The 23,381-nt window shown below is 41.3% G+C and overlaps 1 protein-coding gene across 1 annotated transcript; it reads left to right on the top strand.

The window, feature by feature from the left end:
* The first annotated feature begins 87 nt into the window (after positions 1-87).
* LOC132562782 (uncharacterized) lies at positions 88-7,123 on the top strand. The gene is made up of 9 exons (XM_060227551.1): positions 88-240; positions 671-837; positions 1,843-1,947; positions 2,942-3,008; positions 3,097-3,162; positions 4,011-4,151; positions 4,537-4,654; positions 5,500-5,632; positions 6,240-7,123. The coding sequence occupies exons 1-9, from the start codon at positions 88-90 to the stop codon at positions 7,099-7,101; spliced, it is 1,812 nt and encodes a 603-aa protein (XP_060083534.1). The 3' UTR covers positions 7,102-7,123.
* The last annotated feature ends 16,258 nt before the right edge of the window (positions 7,124-23,381 follow it).

Below are 23,381 nucleotides of genomic sequence, written 5' to 3'. Positions count from 1 at the left end.
CTTGTGAAACAAACGCTCTTATAACCGTGACGGTGCAAGGTGCCCGTCTTCGTCTTTCAAACGCTCTAATTTCAGTGAAACTTGAAAATGGACGGTAACCAGGTTAGGGGAAAAACGTCGTATCGCCAATTTGAATATTGTTCCTTCTGTCGTACTAACCACAAGAAAGGAAAGAAACATTTGTATTCAACGAAACACCGGACAATTATTCAGAACATTTTGGACAAAACTCGGAAGAAGGTGATTTACTGAACACCGTGAACAATAGTCACGACCATTAATATCGAAAGTTTCTGTTTTTTAAATGATAGTTTAACAGGTTATATTATATATTATTTATATATATTATTTCCGGTGAATTGGTTGAATTTCGTCATTGTTATTTCTTGTTCCGATTGTGAGACATGAAATTTCCTTAATTCATGATTAAAACACATCATATCTCACTTGCTTCCACCACACAATTCTCATCCATAGCAGGTTATTTATATTTTTGGCATGTAAACACCATGCTGAAATCACACTAGTGGCCTAAATCTGCATCAAAGGGATGCTTATCTGCAACCGACACAGTGAGTGAATGACGCAATATTTGTAGTGTAGATTGATGTCATCAGATATGTTGATGGTTTTCAATGTAATTTATTAATCATGATGTTGATGTTTGTAGATAATAGCAGCTACAGATACCCTGACTGCCCCTGAAGTAGAACCCTTAGGAAGATCAGACATGAAGCAGAACTTTTGGTGTTACTTCTGTGTCGCTGAGATTGCCAGACATCAGACACTTGATGTTTGTCTCCTAAAGTTTGGAAGCCTGCTGGAACATATAGCAAGGTTATCTGTTTATCTGTCTGATGATAATATGTTCCTTGTTGTTTGTCTGTTTTCATTTTGATGAACATACTTTAGATATATTTAGAAACTTTCAAGTGTGAACACTGTACTCCAGTGGTCGGATGGCGCGGGTAATAAACTCGCCTTTCAAGGAGGCATCAGGAGTCTGATTCCCAGAACTGACTTGAAAAGATATGGGGTCACCTGTCTGACCATGTGGGTTTTCTGTGGGTACTCTGGTTTCCTCCCACAGTAAGGCCCATCACAACCTTCCATCCGAGCCAACAAAAGTGATTCATATTGGTTGGATAAACTTGTTTCACAATTGTTTAAGATAAAGAAATTTTTACTGTACTCCAGACATGATGTATAAAGAAGCCTTCATTTATCAAAAACCTGATGAAAAAAGCTAAATTTAAATACAGCATTCTTGTTTAAGTTCATTGTGGTTAAAGTATGTCTATATATACAGGCATAACAAAATATTTCCTTAAGATTTTAATTCACGCTAGAAATGTTTACTGGGTATAGAATTTTTCACTTTTTTATTGATTGCAAATATAACAAAACTAAACCCCTCGCAAATAATACCAACTATATAGAAACCAGAAATTTTAATTAAACACACATTATATTTGTGTGTGGCTGCATGTCACACATCAATTAGATTTTAAATATTGTCAAACACAAATTAGTTGATATGTAACATAAGATAATAAATAATATCACACACAGATGAGATAATATGTACCACAGATTACTTTATGGTGTCACAATGGAGACCTTAGTTTGCACACAATCAACAGATACTCAATTCATAAATCTCATATGAAATGGAAACCTATAAAAAAATTCTAGATTTAAGTGTATAATACTGTTAGCTATAGGTATTGTCAAACTTAATGTAACATGTATCAAAGAATTGATACAAATATTTATGACTAACCACAAATTTTAATACAGAAATTTACATATAATAATTGATGTTAATGTTCCTCTTTGCAGTGAGAACCACACGAAGAAAACAGCTGATTTTTTCCGTGCTCACAGAGTAGATGAGTCAGTCTATGGAAGAGATTTGTATTGTTTATCACCAGATAAATTAAAAACGTAAGTTTTTCTAATGTGATATCTCAGAAAATATTTTTTGGATTCTCAAATTTTCTTTGTAGTCTCTGCTTAGTATTGTAGGTTCAATTTTTTGAGTTTGACAAATTCAAAATTATGTAACCCTGGTAAGATACTAGCCGCAATATACCACTCGGCTAGAGAGAACTTCCTTTAAGCTCGATCAGTTGAGCTTCAGCCTAGTAAGTCAGGGGTCCTGGGTTCAATTCCTAGTATAGTCATTTAAATAAATAATGACCTCTGTTACATTGGTGTCCATGTAGGGACTCGGTAATAGTACTTAGTCATGCCCCACCAGCATCGCTGTAACCCCTGGAAACTTGAGGAAGAGTTATTTCCTGGAGGGGGAGTATGTAACCCTGGTAAAATACTAGCCGCAATATACCACTCGGCTAGGGAGAACTTCTCTTTAGCTCTATCAGTTGAGCGTCAGACTAGTAAGCCAGGGGTTTAGGGTTCGATTCCTAGCTGAGGCATTGAAATAAATAATGATCTCTGTTACAATTATGAAGAACTAAAAGAGACTTAGCATAATCATCTTATAAAAATTCCCTGAAATTTTAGAATTTACAATTTGTTTGGAAAAGGTATTGGCCGGAAATTGCTTACAATCAGCTGTAAATGAAACAAAGTACATGAAAGACAGCTTGGCCTTTTTTTGTATCCATTTTCGATAAAGTTTACTTGGTATTTAGCAGATATGAGAGGAGTGAGTCTTTATACCAACCTCTGGTCAGTCGTGGTTCTGTCCATTTGGTACATTGCCAGTGTATAGCCACTTCTCTGAAACAGGCTGAACAATAGAATAACACAGGAGGTCCCTAGGGTTCTCTTAAAGCAGCCATTTTTGTTGTGATGTTTTCGATCCTAAGTTTGTTTTTAGAAATTGCTCCTCTTCTTCATTTAGTGGTTTTTCCTGCCAAATTTATTAAAAATACAATATGAAAGATAAAACTCCTTGGTTGTCTGATTTCAGGTTTCAGATGCTGACAATCCAGGAAGTAAGAAAATTTGAAGAGAGAGACAAACATCTAAATAAATTGGTATGTATTAGTTTTGACAGTACAACAATCAGTTATAACTGTTATGTGTCACTGTCCTCCTCTGCTCTACAATATAATTATCTTTCAGATTGCAAGGAAACTCAGAGATCAAGAAACAAAGAGGAAAATTATCAGCCAATCAGAAGACTGGAAGGTGTGTGATGCTGCAATGCTCATGGTCACATGACAAGTGTATCCAATCAAATTAAGTCATTGTTCATTGTGAAGAGTTTGCAATATAATTTATTCATCCATATTCAAATTGAACATTTTAAAAGCCTCAAGGTATCAGTAAAAGTAATTGATAATTTCTTCATGTTGTCAGAATGATGATTAGGCTGATTGTAGGGTGGGCAATGATATCCCATTAGTTAATGTATCAGTATATTTGTCTAATGACAATATATTTCATTATATCGCAGCGAGTTTTCTACCACTGTTTGATTGATTGAAAATCCAATTTAACTAGTTTGCTGATTTGGTCTTGCATAACTTCAGAACTTTATAATTTTCAATATATCCTTTTGCTCTCTTATGTTTGTTCTTAAAAGAATCATTTAGATATACTAGAATGTATGTCAGATTGATTATTACCATATATGGCAATGCCTTAATTATATTTGTTGTCTGCTGATGTTAACTTACACCTTTTGTTCTTGTAATGTTGTGTTTATATAAAAAACGGAGGAGGAGGAGCATCAAACTATAAGTTATCCCCTAAAAAAGAAAGACTACATTATATTTACTGTGTACTGGAATCTATTTCATAACAGTGTTCACGGTTTAAATTTTCACAGAAGAAATTCATATGAAATGAACCATAAGCAATGATTTTATTCTTTGTAAAGAAAAAATTACAATTTTAAAGTAAAAAAACAAATCATCTATTTATGATGTCCAGTGGCGAGGAAGGTAGATGATATCACATTTATGTACGTCATCTTCTTTCCTTCTTGAAAAATCATCATCATCCATGATCACTTTTTTCCTGAATACACCAAGACTGTCAAACAGGAACAGCAGTTTTCAGAAGCCAGAAATCCAAGTTCTGTGTACACTAGTGATCACCTGACCCATTCTGACCAATCAGGAGTGTCTACTCTCTCGGCCCATGGGGACGGTATGACCTTCATTGGCCCACAGGTAAGATCTCTGTCATAAATATGTATATTACTTTTGCGATTACTAAACTGGTGTCTGACCTTGCTATATTTGAGTCATCTCCCTTGAAGGATTACGATTGTGAGTGGAGCTTCTTTTTAACATAGAATTAGTTTTAAAAAATTCAATTAATGTCCAATATACTGATAGAATTTAAGACATTCATAAAAATATACTTGAAACTGACATTCAAACACTGAACAGATGAAAAAATGGCTAAACAATCAATAATTTTTCATTATATAATTCCAGTATTTCAAGAAGTAAATTGTGATAATCATGAAAACTGTTTAATGACAATTCCAGCTGCCTACCATTTATTGATGACTGTTTATGTTTTACTACTCGCGTACCATGATTGGTGCAGGATTTCATTGTGGAGGAAGGCAATGTCCACACAGGAGGTTTACCCCCGTGGTTACAAGACAACTCCGAGGACACAGACCAGGAAATAGGCCCTACACTGAAAGACTTTCAGAGACACGGTTAGTAATCAGTTTCTGAAAGTAAATTTACCACTATAGGTTAAAATGTAAATAAACCTATTATTGGCTCACTATTGTGGCAAATTGTTAGCTAATGCTGTTTGCCAACACTCTGAATCAAAGTCAGCCTCATTGTCCTTCTTCAGAACTTTTAATATTTATGTTTTGATTTTATTTTGGCAAAAATTCACTTCAAAGTTTTAAAATGTTATTTATCTGTCATCTTTCCTGCTCTGCTCTTTCATGTAATTCAAGGTAGTATGGGGATATAGTCTTAAGTCCATCGGCCTATCCTCTCCTGTCCCATTCACAATCAGTGATGCATCTTGAGAACCTTAGAACAAATTACTTTCATACTTACCTCTCACTATTACAACATAAAGTTCTGCATCTGTACACCATCGCAATATTTGTAATTTTACTGTACAGAATTTATTTGTTGTTAATAAATTGTTGAAATCTAACCTAGCTGTTGGGTTTTAATTGTTGTGCGTTAAATTGCGTAACATAGCAATGGTCATCAGATAAGGTTCAAGGTCAAAGGCCACATTTGGCAACATTTTCAAATTCATCAAATAACACAGGCTCTCGGCACAGTGGTACATCATTCCACTTCCACCAAGGTGTCTAGGTTTCAATTCCCCAAACAGCCAGAAAAGTGTCACTTGTCTGTCCACGCAGGTTTCCTTAAGGTACTCTGGGTTCCTCCTACAGTAAGACCCTTCACGTTTCATGTATCATAGATTTTCTATGTGATATAGACAATTAGACATACAGCTATGTGTAATACGAAGACTAACGCAGCCTCCCACAGAATATTTCTATTTATCATTATTTTTCTACAGTGGCTAATGAACAGAAGAAGAAGCTGCCAAGTTGTCGAGTGGGCGCCTCGTTTGACAGGAACTCTGCTAAATCTGATAGCTGGTTGCCATCCTTTGGACAAGTCTGGAACTCGGGACGTCGCCTCAACTCCAAGTTAGTAAACAGTTTTGGCGCCTGTTTTACGAATCTCGGTCTTGGTAAATAATGTCTAGTGTAATAACTGTATGTAGAGAAATGTTGCCGAAAGTTGTTTTTAACTTTACAATAGTACTGCTCAATATTTTAATTTCTACCGATCGTAAAAAGAAGAATGAAACAGGCAAATGTTTCTACGTATCTTATCAGTGTGTTGTCCTTCATTCTATCATTCCTTTTAGTAATGGATACTGCTGCCAACAGCAAGTATTGTAAATTACTTAGATTCTGGGAAAACTTAATTTCATTAAGCTATCTTTTCTTGAGCACTGCAAACGCCAATCTAGAAATGACTTCAAAATTTGCGAATGATGAATTATTAAGAGACCAAAACTCTTCGAGATTCAGCTATCTGTTACTGAATCAACAAATGATAATGCAAATAATCAAAAGGGATTTGAATTCACATTTAGATGTGAAATAAGTCCTACACCAAATTTAGGTGATTCACGGTACTCCAGGAAGACCACACATTATTATAGCTTGATCACCTCATGATTTATACAAATAATTACAAAATAAATTCATCTTCATCTTTCCTCAGTTTATCAATTTTCTATTACAGAAAATATTTTGAAAGAGAAACAAAAAACTTGACACCTATTGGTAGAAGGTTGATGAGTGGTCCAGAGACAAGTTCTAGTGATGGAAAAGATATACACATAGGACATACTTCACATCAAATGATTCCTACAAACGTGGTACCTTATAGGAGTAAACGGTTAAAGGATGCCAGTGGTCAAGATTTAAACAACACATCACAGAAGGATTTAACTACTGGATGTTTTGGAGCCTTGACACAAAGTGGTCTTGATGATAGTAAGTCTGTGAATAATGGTATTAACAATGATCGGTATGGAGGGAGAAACACCATGCTTACTGTTGGAATTCATTTACCTTCCAGATATATTCCTAAAACAGATAAAAACAATGAGGAATATAAACACAAGGAGGGTACATCTCTTCTACAATATCCATCCCAGCAGGAATACACTGATAGGGGAACTTCTCAATACTATCGTCAAGGTAACCAGGACAGATTACAAGTTGGATACAGTCATAATATAGAAAAACCTTATCAAAACTACAGAAACAACAGCATTGAAGAAAACCATGGAAGCAACAACAGTAAACAATACCATGGAAACGACAACAGTAAACAAAACCATGGAAACGACAGCAGTAAACCATACCATGGAAACAACAATAGAAAACGATACCATGGAAATGACAACAATGGACAAACATCAGATAATTCACAAAACATTGGAAGAGAGTTATCTAATCAAGCTTATAAACGGAAGAGAAGTAGACCAGGACTTCAAGTCTCTGAAACGATAAGTAAATGTGATGGTGCTTTCCAAAATATTGGCTCCTTACCTGTGAAGACCAACTTCATATCAACTCCATTATTAGATAATAAATAAGGAATACAGTACAAAAAATTGATTTTTTTGTTGTTGTTGTTTGTCGTGAAAAAAAAATCAAGTGTTGCAAAATTTAATAGCCAACCATCATTAGATCAAATTGCTCTATGTCTTGTTAGAGCTCTGTCCGTCTGTCCATCCATCCATCTGTCTGTCTGTCCTCCCTTTTGTTTCCATGCAATAACTTGAGTTTCCTTGTGCCAATCAAGCTCAAACTTCATACAGTGTTTCCTTATTAAGGGTGCTTGTGTGGGATTGCTTTTCATCTTCAAAAATCACGATCAATGTAACTATAAATAGAAAATCAGTTTCTATGTGAAAACTAGAGTTTGTTTTGGCCAATCTAATCCAAACTTCATACTGTACTTCCTTATTGAAAGTGTTTGCTTTAAAGTTTTGAAGGTCCAAAGTCAAGGTCACTGTTACTAAAAATAGAAAAATCAGTTTCCCTGCGATAATTCAAGTTTGCTTTGGCCAATCAAACTCAAACCTCCTACAAGGCTTCCTTACTAAAATGTCCCAGGGTCTATGGTCCAGATTACTGTTACTCTGGATAGAAAATGGGTTTCCATAATATAACTTGGGTTCCCTTCGGCCACTCAAAATCAAACTTCATACAATGCTTTCCACTGAAGGTGTTTGTTAGGGATTACTTTTCAGACTCAGAAGTTTAAGGTTGAGGTTGTTGTTGCTATAAAGGAAAATCCATTTTATGGAATAACCTTGAGTTTGCTGTACCCAATTTATCTCAAACTCAGTGCAAGGCTTCTTAACCACAAGTGCTTGTTTGATGTAGATTGCCATTCAGGTCCAAAGGACAAAGATCATCGTAACTTAGCATCAGTTTCTGTGCAATAACTTTGCCCATTTTAAATTTAACTTATTTCAATGTTTCTTGTGGCCCTTGCCGACCTGTCAGTGTCTAAGGTCACACAGTGGGGCCCTTGCCGACCTGTCAGTGTCTAAGGTCACACAGTGGGGCCCTTGCCGACCTGTCAGTGTCTAAGGTCACACAGTGAGGCCCTTGTCGACCTGTCAGTGTCTAAGGTCACGCAATGGGGCCCTTGCCGACCTGTCAGTGTCTAAGGTCACACAGTGGGGCCCTTGCTGACCTGTCAGTGTTCTAGTCTTATCACTATTACTTGCCAAGCTCTAAGGTCACACAGTGGGGCCCTTTGCCGTCCTGTCAGTGTCTAAGGTCACACAGTGGGGCCCTTGCCGACTTGTCAGTATCTAAGGTCACAAAGTGGGGCCCTTGCCGACCTGTCAGTATCTAAGGTCACACAGTGGGGCCCTTGCCGACCTGTCAGTGTTCTAGTTTTATCACTACTACTTGCCAAGCTCTAAGGTCACACAGTGGGGCCCTTGCCGACCTGTCAGTATCTAAGGTCACACAGTGGGGCCCTTGCCGACCTGTCAGTGTTCTAGTTTTATCACTATTACTTGCCAAGCTCTAAGGTCACACAGTGGGACCCTTGCCGACCTGTCAGTATCTAAGGTCACAAAGTGGGGCCCTTGCTGACCTGTCAGTGTCTAAGGTCACACAGTGGGACCTTGCTGACCTGTCAGTGTCTAAGGTCACACAGTGGGGCCCTTGCCGACCTGTCAGTGTCTAAGGTCACACGGTGGGGCCCTTGCCGACCTGTCAGTGTCTAAGGTCACACAGTGGGGCCCTTGCCGACCTGTCAGTGTCTAAGGTCACAAAGTGGGGCCCTTGCCGACCTGTCAGTGTCTAAGGTCACACAGTGGGGCCCTTGTCAACTTGTCAGTGTTCTAGTTATCACTATTTCTTGCCAAGCTCTGGATGGATCTCTTTCATGTTTTGTAAGTTTATTTCTTTTTGTGCCGAGTTGTGTCTTGATTTTCAGACTGATGAAGAGAACAAAAAGGCAAACAGGTGGCTATCTTGAATTTGACACTGAAAGTTTAATACATGTATCAAATTTTAGCTCATCTGGCCAAAGGGCCAAGTGAGCTTATGCCATAGCGCGGCGTCTGTGAAGTCCAAGAAAGTAAAAGAAATGACATTGACCCATAGTCAAGGTCACTGGGGTCAAATGTGTTAAATGTGGAACGTATGCACAGATATAGTAATGTTGGTAATAAAGATCCAGGTGAGCGATACAGGCCCTCTGGGCCTCTTGTTTTAGTCTCCCATCGTCAGATGGTGGGCTATTAAACTCGCCCTACATACGTGGTCTGTCATCTATCTGTCCGGCGTGTATCCATCCGTAAACAGTTTTTAGCCCACCATCATCAGATGTTGTGCCTAGTTGTGCCAGTATGATTTTGGGACCAATAAAAAAACAATATGGCTGACAGGTAAATTTTGTACTTGCTGTTTTTTGAGAACATTTGACCTTGAAACCTTGTTATCACTATTTCTTGAGAACTATTACATAGATCTTTCTCAAATTTCATGTGTGTAGTTTTCCCATTGCCCCTAGTTGTGCCACACTGATTTAAGGATTGATCAGAAAAACAAAATGGAGACAGGTGGCCATTTTGGATTTTTACTATGAAGATTTGTTATCATGTTTAAGTTACTCTTGGTTCTTAGTTGTGCTCATTTTTTGATAAAACAGAAGGTTTACTATCGTGGATTTGGCAGTTAAAGATGATTATCGCTATTTATGCAAAGGATTAAAGTTCAAATTTCTTATTATCAAGAGCAAAAACAGAGAAAAGAATAGAAAAGAAGGAAAACATGAATGGCTTTTAAGGACAAATATAAGGCTGGGTGCCAAAATCCCTCGGGGATCTTTTGTCAAAGTTATCAAGGATAGACATATATCTCGACAAAAACAGTATGTAAAGCAAAGAAGTTGCTGAAATGGTAATTTAATGAGAGACCCGCAGATGAGAAAATCTCAGTAACTTTTATTGCAGACCCTCTGAACCTTTTCTGCCTGTAAATTTTGTGGTCTATACATAAATACTCATTATCTTTCCATGAGGAATTTTGACTGGAGAACTTGGTAGTACAGTTTCATAAGTTGGAGACCACAGAACATGGTAGTAGAGTGTGATAAGGTGGTGACCAGAGAACTTGGTAGTACAGTGTGATAAGGTGGTGACCAGATAACCTATTAGTACAGTGTGATAAGGTTGTGACCAGAGAACTTGTTAGTACAGTGTGATAAGGTGGTGACCAGAGAACTTGTTAGTACAGTGTGATAAGGTGGTGACCACAGAACTTGGTAGTACAGTGTGATAAGGTGGTGACCACAGAACTTGTTAGTACAGTGTGATAAGGTGGTGACCAGAGAACTTGTTAGTACAGTGTGATAAGGTGGTGACCAGAGAACTTGTTAGTACAGTGTGATAAGGTGGTGACCAGAGAACTACTTAGTAAAGTGTGATAAGGTTGTGACCAGAGAACTTGTTAGTACAGTGTGATAAGGTGGTGACCAGAGAACTTGTTAGTACAGTGTGATAAGGTGGTGACCACAGAACTTGTTAGTACAGTGTGATAAGGTGGTGACCAGAGAACTTGTTAGTACAGTGTGATAAGGTGGTGACCACAGAACTTGTTAGTACAGTGTGATAAGGTGGTGACCAGAGAACTTGTTAGTACAGTGTGATAAGGTGGTGACCACAGAACTTGGTAGTACAGTGTGATAAGGTGGTGACCACAGAACTTGGTAGTACAGTGTGATAAGGTGGTGACCACAGAACTAGGTAGTACAGTGTGATAAGGTGGTGACCACAGAACTGTGATAAGGTGGTGACCACAGAACTACAGTATGATAAGGTGGTGACCACAGAACTTGTTAGTACAGTGTGATAAGGTGGTGACCACAGAACTAGTTAGTACAGTGTGATAAGGTGGTGACCACAGAACTTGTTAGTACAGTGTGATAAGGTGGTGACCACAGAACTTGTTAGTACAGTGTGATAAGGTGGTGACCACAGAACTTGGTAGTACAGTGTGATAAGGTGGTGACCACAGAACTTGGTAGTACAGTGTGATAAGGTGGTGACCACAGAACTTGGTAGTACAGTGTGATAAGGTGGTGACCACAGAACTTGGTAGTACAGTGTGATAAGGTGGTGATCAGAGAACTAGTTAGTACAGTGTGATAAGGTGGTGACCACAGAACTTGGAAGTACAGTGTGATAAGGTGGTGACCAGAGAACTTGTTAGTACAGTGTGATAAGGTGGTGACCAGAGAACTTGTTAGTACAGTGTGATAAGGTGGTGACCAGAGAACTTGGTAGTACAGTGTGATAAGGTGGTGACCACAGAACTTGGTAGTACAGTGTGATAAGGTGGTGACCAGAGAACTTGGTAGTACAGTGTGATAAGGTGGTGACCAGAGAACTTGTTAGTACAGTGTGATAAGGTGGTGACCAGAGAACTTGGTAGTACAGTGTGATAAGGTGGTGACCACAGAACTTGGTAGTACAGTGTGATAAGGTGGTGACCACAGAACTTGGTAGTACTGTGTGATAAGGTGGTGACCAGAGAACTTGGTAGTACAGTGTGATAAGGTGGTGACCAGAGAACTTGTTAGTACAGTGTGATAAGGTGGTGACCAGAGAACTTGGTAGTACAGTGTGATAAGGTGGTGACCACAGAACTTGGTAGTACAGTGTGATAAGGTGGTGACCACAGAACTTGGTAGTACAGTGTGATAAGGTGGTGACCAGAGAACTTGGTAGTACAGTGTGATAAGGTGGTGACCAGAGAACTTGTTGGTACAGTGTGATAAGGTGGTGACCACAGAACTTGGTAGTACTGTGTGATAAGGTGGTGACCACAGAACTTGGTAGTACAGTGTGATAAGGTGGTGACCAGAGAACTAGTTAGTACAGTGTGATAAGGTGGTGACCAGAGAACTTGGTAGTACTGTGTGATAAGGTGGTGACCAGAGAACTTGGTAGTACTGTGTGATAAGGTGGTGACCAGAGAACTTGTTAGTACAGTGTGATAAGGTGGTGACCAGAGAACTTGGTAGTACAGTGTGATAAGGTGGTGACCACAGAACTTGATAAGGTGGTGACCAGAGAACTTGTTAGTACAGTGTGATAAGATAAGGTGGGTGGTGACCAGAGAACTTGTTAGTACAGTGTGATAAGGTGGTGACCACAGAACTTGGTAGTACAGTGTGATAAGGTGGTGACCACAGAACTTGGTAGTACTGTGTGATAAGGTGGTGACCAGAGAACTTGGTAGTACTGTGTGATAAGGTGGTGACCAGAGAACTTGTTAGTACAGTGTGATAAGGTGGTGACCAGAGAACTTGTTAGTACAGTGTGATAAGGTGGTGACCAGAGAACTTGGTAGTACAGTGTGATAAGGTGGTGACCACAGAACTTGGTAGTACAGTGTGATAAGGTGGTGACCAGAGAACTTGTTAGTAAAGTGTGATAAGGTGGTGACCAGAGAACTTGGTAGTACAGTGTGATAAGGTGGTGACCAGAGAACTAGTTAGTACAGTGTGATAAGGTGGTGACCAGAGAACTAGTTAGTACAGTGTGATAAGGTGGTGACCAGAGGACTAGTTAGTACAGTGTGATAAGGTGGTGACCAGAGAACTTGGTAGTACAGTGTGATAAGGTGGTGACCAGAGAACTTGTTGGTACAGTGTGATAAGGTGGTGACCACAGAACAGTGTGATAAGGTGGTGACCAGAGAACTTGTTGGTACAGTGTGATAAGGTGGTGACCACAGAACTTGGTAGTACAGTGTGATAAGGTGGTGACCAGAGAACTTGGTAGTACAGTGTGATAAGGTGGTGACCAGAGAACTTGTTAGTACAGTGTGATAAGGTGGTGACCACCACAGAACTTGGTAGTACTGTGTGATAAGGTGGTGACCAGAGAACTTGTTAGTAAAGTGTGATAAGGTGGTGACCAGAGAACTTGGTAGTACAGTGTGATAAGGTGGTGACCAGAGAACTTGTTAGTACAGTGTGATAAGGTGGTGACCAGAGAACTTGGTAGTACAGTGTGATAAGGTGGTGACCAGAGAACTTGGTAGTACAGTGTGATAAGGTGGTGACCAGAGAACTTGTTAGTACAGTGTGATAAGGTGGTGACCAGAGAACTTGTTAGTACAGTGTGATAAGGTGGTGACCACAGAACTTGGTAGTACAGTGTGATAAGGTGGTGACCACAGAACTTGGTAGTACAGTGTGATAAGGTGGTGACCAGAGAACTTGGTAGTACAGTGTGATAAGGTGGTGACCACAGAACTTGGTAGTACAGTGTGATAAGGTGGTGACCACAGAACTTGGTAGTACAGTGTGATAAGGTGGTGACCACAGAACTTGGTAGTACAGTGGGATAAGGTGGTGACCACAGAAGTACAGTGTGATAAGGTGGTGACCAGAGTACAATAAGGTGGTGACCAGAGAACTTGTTAGTACAGTGTGATAAGGTGGTGACCAGAGAACTTGGTAGTACAGTGTGATAAGGTGGTGACCACAGAACTTGGTAGTACAGTGTGATAAGGTGGTGACCACAGAACTTGGTAGTACAGTGTGATAAGGTGGTGACCACAGAACTTGGTAGTACAGTGTGATAAGGTGGTGACCAGAGAACTTGGTAGTACAGTGTGATAAGGTGGTGACCAGAGAACTTGGTAGTACAGTGTGATAAGGTGGTGACCAGTTGTGTACAGTGTGATAAGGTGGTGACCACAGAACTTGGTAGTACAGTGTGATAAGGTGGTGACCACAGAACTTGGTAGTACAGTGTGATAAGGTGGTGACCACAGAACTTGGTAGTACAGTGTGATAAGGTGGTGACCACAGAACTTGGTAGTACAGTGTGATAAGGTGGTGACCAGAGAACTTGGTAGTACAGTGTGATAAGGTGGTGACCAGAGAACTGTGTACAGTGTGATAAGGTGGTGACCAGAGAACTTGATAAGGTGGTGAGTAGTACAGTGTGATAAAGGTGGTGACCACAGAACTTGGTAGTACTGTGTGATAAGGTGGTGACCAGAGAACTTGTTAGTACAGTGTGATAAGGTGGTGACCAGAGAACTTGGTAGTACAGTGTGATAAGGTGGTGACCACAGAACTTGGTAGTACAGTGTGATAAGGTGGTGACCACAGAACTTGGTAGTACTGTGTGATAAGGTGGTGACCAGAGAACCTGTTAGTAAAGTGTGATAAGGTGGTGACCAGAGAACTTGTAGTACAGTGTGATAAGGTGGTGACCAGAGAACTTGTTGGTACAGTGTGATAAGGTGGTGACCAGAGAACTTGTTGGTACAGTGTGATAAGGTGGTGACCAGAGAACTAATTAGTACAGTGTGATAAGGTGGTGACCACAGAACTTGGTAGTACTGTGTGATAAGGTGGTGACCAGAGAACTTGTTAGTACAGTGTGATAAGGTGGTGACCAGAGAACTTGGTAGTACAGTGTGATAAGGTGGTGACCACAGAACTTGGTAGTACAGTGTGATAAGGTGGTGACCAGAGAACTTGGTAGTACAGTGTGATAAGGTGGTGACCAGAGAACTTGGTAGTACTGTGTGATAAGGTGGTGACCAGAGAACTTGGTAGTACAGTGTGATAAGGTGGTGACCACAGAACTTGGTAGTACTGTGTGATAAGGTGGTGACCAGAGAACTTGGTAGTACAGTGTGATATGGTGGTGACCAGAGGTGGTGACCAGAGAACTTGGTAGTACTGTGTGATAAGGTGGTGACCAGAGAACTTGGTAGTACAGTGTGATAAGGTGGTGACCAGAGAACTTGTTGGTACAGTGTGATAAGGTGGTGACCAGAGAACTTGGTAGTACAGTGTGATAAGGTGGTGACCAGAGAACTTGTTGGTACAGTGTGATAAGGTGGTGACCAGAGAACTTGTTAGTACAGTGTGATAAGGTGGTGACCAGAGAACTTGTTAGTACTGTGTGATAAGGTGGTGACCACAGAACTTGGTAGTACAGTGTGATAAGGTGGTGACCAGAGAACTTGTTGGTACAGTGTGATAAGGTGGTGACCAGAGAACTAATTAGTACAGTGTGATAAGGTGGTGACCACAGAACTTGGTAGTACAGTGTGATAAGGTGGTGACCACAGAACTTGGTAGTACTGTGTGATAAGGTGGTGACCAGAGAACCTGTTAGTAAAGTGTGATAAGGTGGTGACCAGAGAACTTGGTAGTACAGTGTGATAAGGTGGTGACCAGAGAACTTGTTGGTACAGTGTGATAAGGTGGTGACCAGAGAACTTGTTGGTACAGTGTGATAAGGTGGTGACCAGAGAACTAATTAGTACAGTGTGATAAGGTGGTGACCACAGAACTTGGTAGTACTGTGTGATAAGGTGGTGACCAGAGAACTTGTTAGTAAAGTGTGATAAGGTGGTGACCAGAGAACTTGGTAGTACAGTGTGATAAGGTGGTGACCACAGAACTTGGAACTACAGTGTGATAAGGTGGAGAACACAGAACTGGGTAGTACAGTGTGATAAGGTGGTTACAGAGAACTTGGTAGTACAGTGTGATAAGGTGGTGACCACAGAACTTGGTAGTACAGTGTGATAAGGTGGTGACCACAGAACTTGGTAGTACAGTGTGATAAGGTGGTGACCAGAGAACTTGGTAGTACAGTGTGATAAGGTGGTGACCAGAGAACTTGTTAGTACAGTGTGATAAGGTGGTGACCACAGAACTTGGTAGTACAGTGTGATAAGGTGGTGACCAGAGAACTTGTTGGTACAGTGTGATAAGGTGGTGACCAGAGAACTTGGTAGTACTGTGTGATAAGGTGGTGACCACAGAACTTGGTAGTACAGTGTGATAAGGTGGTGACCAGAGAACTTGTAGTACAGTGTGATAAGGTGGTGACCAGAGAACTTGTTTGTACAGTGTGATAAGGTGGTGACCAGAGAACTTGGTAGTACTGTGTGATAAGGTGGTGACCAGAGAACTTGGTAGTACAGTGTGATAAGGTGGTGACCAGTTGTGTACAGTGTGATAAGGTGGTGACCACAGAACTTGGTAGTACAGTGTGATAAGGTGGTGACCAGAGAACCTGTTAGTACAGTGTGATAAGGTGGTGACCAGAGAACATGTTAGTAGTGTGATAAGGTGGTGACCAGAGAACTTGGTAGTACAGTGTGATAAGGTGGTGACCAGAGAACTTGGTAGTACAGTGTGATAAGGTGGTGACCACAGAACTTGGTAGTACAGTGTGATAAGGTGGTGACCACAGAACTTGGTAGTACAGTGTGAGTACAGTGTGATAAGGTGGTGACCACAGAACTTGGTAGTACAGTGTGATAAGGTGGTGACCAGAGAACTTGTTAGTAAAGTGTGATAAGGTGGTGACCAGAGAACCTGTTAGTAAAGTGTGATAAGGTGGTGACCAGAGAACTAGTTAGTACAGTGTGATAAAGTGGTGACCACAGAACTTGGTAGTACTGTGTGATAAGGTGGTGACCACAGAACTTGGTAGTACAGTGTGATAAGGTGGTGACCACAGAACTTGTAGTACAGTGTGATAAGGTGGTGACCACAGAACTTGGTAGTACAGTGTGATAAGGTGGTGACCAGAGAACTTGTTAGTACAGTGTGATAAGGTGGTGACCACAGAACTTGGTAGTACAGTGTGATAAGGTGGTGACCAGAGAACTTGTTAGTACAGTGTGATAAGGTGGTGACCAGAGAACTTGGTAGTACAGTGTGATAAGGTGGTGACCACAGAACTTGTTAGTACAGTGTGATAAGGTGGTGACCACAGAACTTGTTAGTACAGTGTGATAAGGTGGTGACCAGAGAACTTGGTAGTACAGTGTGATAAGGTGGTGACCACAGAACTTGGTAGTACAGTGTGATAAGGTGGTGACCACAGAACTTGTGTGTGTGATAAGGTGGTGACCAGAGAACTTGTTAGTACAGTGTGATAAGGTGGTGACCACAGAACTTGGTAGTACAGTGTGATAAGGTGGTGACCAGAGAACTTGGTAGTACAGTGTGATAAGGTGGTGACCAGAGAACTTGGTAGTACAGTGTGATAAGGTGGTGACCAGAGAACTTGTTAGTACAGTGTGATAAGGTGGTGACCACAGAACTTGGTAGTACAGTGTGATAAGGTGGTGACCACAGAACTTGGTAGTACAGTGTGATAAGGTGGTGACCAGAGAACTTGTTAGTACAGTGTGATAAGGTGGTGACCAGAGAACTTGGTAGTACTGTGTGATAAGGTGGTGACCAGAGAACTTGGTAGTACAGTGTGATAAGGTGGTGACCAGAGAACTTGGTAGTACTGTGTGATAAGGTGGTGACCAGAGAACTTGGTAGTACAGTGTGATATGGTGGTGACCAGAGAACTTGGTAGTACTGTGTGATAAGGTGGTGACCAGAGAACTTGGTAGTACAGTGTGATAAGGTGGTGACCAGAGAACTTGGTAGTACAGTGTGATAAGGTGGTGACCAGAGAACTAGTTAGTACAGTGTGATAAGGTGGTGACCAGAGAACTTGGTAGTACAGTGTGATAAGGTGGTGACCAGAGAACTTGGTAGTACAGTGTGATAAGGTGGTGACCACAGAACTTGGTAGTACTGTGTGATAAGGTGGTGACCAGAGAACTAATTAGTACAGTGTGATAAGGTGGTGACCACAGAACTTGGTAGTACAGTGTGATAAGGTGGTGACCAGAGAACTTGTTAGTACAGTGTGATAAGGTGGTGACCACAGAACTGTGTACAGTGTGATAAGGTGGTGACCAGAGAACTTGGTAGTACAGTGTGATAAGGTGGTGACCAGAGAACTTGTTAGTACAGTGTGATAAGGTGGTGACCAGAGAACTTGGTAGTACAGTGTGATAAGGTGGTGACCACAGTGTGATGTGATAGGTGGTGACCACAGAACTTGGTAGTACACCACAGAACTTGGTAGTACAGTGTGATAAGGTGGTGACCAGAGAACCTGTTAGTACAGTGTGATAAGGTGGTGACCACAGAACTTGGTAGTACAGTGTGATAAGGTGGTGACCAGAGAACCTGTTAGTACAGTGTGATAAGGTGGTGACCACAGAACTTGGTAGTACAGTGTGATAAGGTGGTGACCACAGAACTTGGTAGTACAGTGTGATAAGGTGGTGACCAGAGAACTTGGTAGTACAGTGTGATAAGGTGGTGACCACAGAACTTGGTAGTACAGTGTGATAAGGTGGTGACCAGAGAACTTGGTAGTACAGTGTGATAAGGTGGTGACCACAGAACTTGGTAGTACAGTGTGATAAGGTGGTGACCACAGAACTTGGTAGTGTGTGATAAGGTGGTGACCACAGAACTTGGTAGTACAGTGTGATAAGGTGGTGACCAGAGAACTTGTTAGTACAGTGTGATAAGGTGGTGACTTGGTAGTACAGTGTGATAAGGTGGTGACCAGAGAACTTGTTAGTACAGTGTGATAAGGTGGTGACCAGAGAACTTGGTAGTACAGTGTGATAAGGTGGTGACAAGAGAACTTGGTAGTACAGTGTGATAAGGTGGTGACCAGAGAACTTGGTAGTACAGTGTGATAAGGTGGTGACCAGAGAACTTGTTAGTACAGTGTGATAAGGTGGTGACCAGAGAACTTGTTAGTACAGTGTGATAAGGTGGTGACCAGAGAACTTGGTAGTACAGTGTGATAAGGTGGTGACCAGAGAACTAGTTGGTAGTACAGTGTGATAAGGTGGTGACCAGAGAGGTAGTACAGTGTGATAAGGTGGTGACCAGAGAACTTGTTAGTACAGTGTGATAAGGTGGTGACCAGAGAACTTGGTAGTACAGTGTGATAAGGTGGTGACCACAGAACTTGGTAGTACAGTGTGATAAGGTGGTGACCAGAGAACTTGGTAGTACAGTGTGATAAGGTGGTGACCACAGAACTTGTGTGTGTGATAAGGTGGTGACCAGAGAACTTGGTAGTACAGTGTGATAAGGTGGTGACCAGAGAACTTGTTAGTACAGTGTGATAAGGTGGTGACCAGAGAACTTGTTAGTACAGTGTGATAAGGTGGTGACCAGAGAACTTGGTAGTACAGTGTGATAAGGTGGTGACCACAGAACTTGGTAGTACAGTGTGATAAGGTGGTGACCACAGAACTTGGTAGTACAGTGTGATAAGGTGGTGACCACAGAACTTGGTAGTACAGTGTGATAAGGTGGTGACCACAGAACTTGGTAGTACAGTGTGATAAGGTGGTGACCACAGAACTTGGTAGTACAGTGTGATAAGGTGGTGACCAGAGAACTTGGTAGTACAGTGTGATAAGGTGGTGACCACAGAACTGTGTACAGTGTGATAAGGTGGTGACCAGAGAACTTGGTAGTACAGTGTGATAAGGTGGTGACCACAGAACTTGGTAGTACAGTGTGATAAGGTGGTGACCACAGAACTTGGTAGTACAGTGTGATAAGGTGGTGACCACAGAACTTGGTAGTACAGTGTGATAAGGTGGTGACCAGTACAGTGTGATAAGGTGGTGACCACAGAACTTGGTAGTACTGTGAGATAAGGTGGTGACCAGAGAACTTGTTAGTACAGTGTGATAAGGTGGTGACCAGAGAACTTGGTAGTACAGTGTGATAAGGTGGTGACCACAGAACTTGGTGTGATAAGGTGGTGACCACAGAACTTGGTAGTACAGTGTGATAAGGTGGTGACCAGAGAACTTGGTAGTACAGTGTGATAAGGTGGTGACCACAGAACTTGGTAGTACAGTGTGATAAGGTGGTGACCACAGAACTTGGTAGTACAGTGTGATAAGGTGGTGACCACAGAACTTGGTAGTACAGTGTGATAAGGTGGTGACCACAGAACTTGGTAGTACAGTGTGATAAGGTGGTGACCAGAGAACTTGTTAGTACAGTGTGATAAGGTGGTGACCACAGAACTTGGTAGTACAGTGTGATAAGGTGGTGACCAGAGAACTAGTTAGTACAGTGTGATAAGGTGGTGACCACAGAACTTGGTAGTACAGTGTGATAAGGTGGTGACCACAGAACTTGGTAGTACAGTGTGATAAGGTGGTGACCAGAGAACTTGTTAGTACAGTGTGATAAGGTGGTGACCACAGAACTTGGTAGTACAGTGTGATAAGGTGGTGACCAGAGAACTTGGTAGTACAGTGTGATAAGGTGGTGACCAGAGAACTTGTTAGTACAGTGTGATAAGGTGGTGACCACAGAACTTGGTAGTACAGTGTGATAAGGTGGTGACCACAGAACTTGGTAGTACAGTGTGATAAGGTGGTGACCACAGAACTTGGTAGTACAGTGTGATAAGGTGGTGACCACAGAACTTGGTAGTACAGTGTGATAAGGTGGTGACCAGAGAACTTGTTAGTACAGTGTGATAAGGTGGTGACCAGAGAACTTGGTAGTACAGTGTGATAAGGTGGTGACCAGAGAACTTGGTAGTACAGTGTGTGATAAGGTGGTGACCAGAGAACTTGGTAGTACAGTGTGATAAGGTGGTGAACTTGTTAGTACAGTGTGATAAGGTGGTGACCACAGAACTTGGTAGTACAGTGTGATAAGGTGGTGACCACAGAACTTGGTAGTACAGTGTGATAAGGTGGTGACCACAGAACTTGGTAGTACAGTGTGATAAGGTGGTGACCACAGAACTTGGTAGTACTGTGTGATAAGGTGGTGACCACAGAACTTGGTAGTACAGTGTGATAAGGTGGTGACCACAGAACTTGGTAGTACAGTGTGATAAGGTGGTGACCACAGAACTTGGTAGTACAGTGTGATAAGGTGGTGACCACAGAACTGTGATAAGGTGGTGACCACAGTACTTGGTAGTACAGGTGTGATAAGGTGGTGACCACAGAACTTGGTAGTACTGTGTGATAAGGTGGTGACCAGAGAACTTGGTAGTACAGTGTGATAAGGTGGTGACCAGAGAACTAGTTAGTACAGTGTGATAAGGTGGTGACCACAGAACTTGGTAGTACAGTGTGATAAGGTGGTGACCACAGAACTTGGTAGTACAGTTGTAAGGTAGTACAGTGTGATAAGGTGGTGACCAGAGAACTTGGTACAGTACAGTGTGATAAGGTGTGATAAGGTGGTGACCAGAGAACTTGTTAGTACAGTGTGATAAGGTGGTGACCAGAGAACTGAGTACAGTGTGATAAGGTGGTGACCACAGAACTTGGTAGTACAGTGTGATAAGGTGGTGACCACAGAACTTGGTAGTACAGTGTGATAAGGTGGTGACCACAGAACTTGTTAGTATAGAGTGATAAGGTGGTGACCACAGAACTTGTTTGTACAGTGTGATAAGGTGGTGACCAGAAAACTTGGTAGTACAGTGTGATAAGGTGGTGACCACAGAACTTGGTAGTACTGTGTGATAAGGTGGTGACCAGAGAACTTGGTAGTACAGTGTGATAAGGTGGTGACCAGAGAACTAGTTAGTACAGTGTGATAAGGTGGTGACCAGAGAACTAGTTAGTACAGTGTGATAAAGTGGTGACCACAGAACTTGGTAGTACTGTGTGATAAGGTGGTGACCACAGAACTTGGTAGTACAGTGTGATAAGGTGGTGACCACAGAACTTGGTAGTACAGTGTGATAAGGTGGTGACCAGAGAACTTGGTAGTACAGTGTGATAAGGTGGTGACCAGAGAACATGTTAGTACAGTGTGATAAGGTGGTGACCAGAGAACTGTGTACAGTGTGATAAGGTGGTGACCACAGAACTTGGTAGTACAGTGTGATAAGGTGGTGACCAGAGAACTTGGTAGTACAGTGTGATAAGGTGGTGACCAGAGAACTTGGTAGTACAGTGTGATAAGGTGGTGACCAGAGAACTAGTTAGTACAGTGTGATAAGGTGGTGACCAGAGAACTAGTTAGTACAGTGTGATAAGGTGGTGACCACAGAACTTGGTAGTACAGTGTGATAAGGTGGTGACCACAGAACTTGGTAGTACAGTGTGATAAGGTGGTGACCACAGAACTTGGTAGTACAGTGTGATAAGGTGGTGACCACAGAACTTGGTAGTACAGTGTGATAAGGTGGTGACCACAGAACTTGGTAGTACAGTGTGATAAGGTGGTGACCAGAGAACTTGGTAGTACAGTGTGATAAGGTGGTGACCAGAGAACTTGGTAGTACAGTGTGATAAGGTGGTGACCAGAGAACTTGGTAGTACAGTGTGATAAGGTGGTGACCAGAGAACTTGGTAGTACAGTGTGATAAGGTGGTGAATGTGATATCTCCTGAGGCAGTAGTACCTTTAAGGAGAGTTAAGCCTGTTGTGAGGAAGGAATCACAGAGTATATTATTAGGAACAAATAAATACAAATCAGTGAACATTTTGTTAGAGATATTTTATTAACAACTTGTGACAAAGTCATGATGGATATGACACACGTACACAGATATATGTACATGTAGGAAGGAAAAGTGACAAGTTTTACACAAAAGTTTTTCTATGAACAATTTTACAGAAAACTTTTTCTATGAACAACTTTACAAAAAACCTGTTATATGTAAAACTTTATGTCTTCTTAGCTATACACATGTGCTATCCTTTCTATGGTGATATCTGTGTGTATGTGTGATATCTACAATGTCATCTGTGTGTGTGTGACATTTATAATGTCATCTGTGTGTGTGTGACATCTACAATGTCGTGTGTGTGTGTGACATCTACGTCAACTGTGTGACATCTACAATGTCATCTGTGTGTGACATCTACATCAACTGTGTGACATCTACAATGTCATGTGTAACATCTACAATGTCATCTGTGTGTGTAACATCTACAATATCATCTGTGTGTGTGACATCTACAATGTCATGTGTGTGTGTGTGACATCTACAATGTCATCTCTGTGTGTGACTTCTACAATGTCATCTGTGTGTGTGACATATACAATGTCATCTGTGTGTGTGACATCTACAATGTCATCTGTGTGTTTGACATCTACAATGTCATCTGTGTGTGACATCTATAATGTCATATGTGTGTGTGACATCTACAATGTCATCTGTGTAACATCTACAATGTCATCTGTGTACGTGACATCTACAATGTCATCTGTGTATGACATCTACGTCAACTGTGTGACATCTACAATGTCATGTGTGTGTGACATCTACAATGTCATGTGTGTGTGACATCTACAATGTCATCTGTGTGTAACATCTACAATGTCATCTGTGTGTATGTGACTTCTACAACGTCAACTGTGTGTGTGACCTCTACAATGTCATCTGTGTGTGTGACATCTACAATGTCATCTGTGTATGTGACTTCTACAATGTCATCTGTGTGTGTGACATCTACAACGTCAACTGTGTGA

Source organism: Ylistrum balloti, unplaced genomic scaffold (genome assembly GCF_031769215.1).
Source record: "Ylistrum balloti isolate Yb309-2 unplaced genomic scaffold, AGI_CSIRO_Ybal_v1 Utg371510, whole genome shotgun sequence".
Taxonomy (NCBI): Eukaryota; Metazoa; Mollusca; class Bivalvia; order Pectinida; family Pectinidae; genus Ylistrum; species Ylistrum balloti.
The sequence above is the reverse complement of the archived record's forward strand: the minus strand, read 5'-3'. Positions and strand labels throughout refer to the sequence as shown.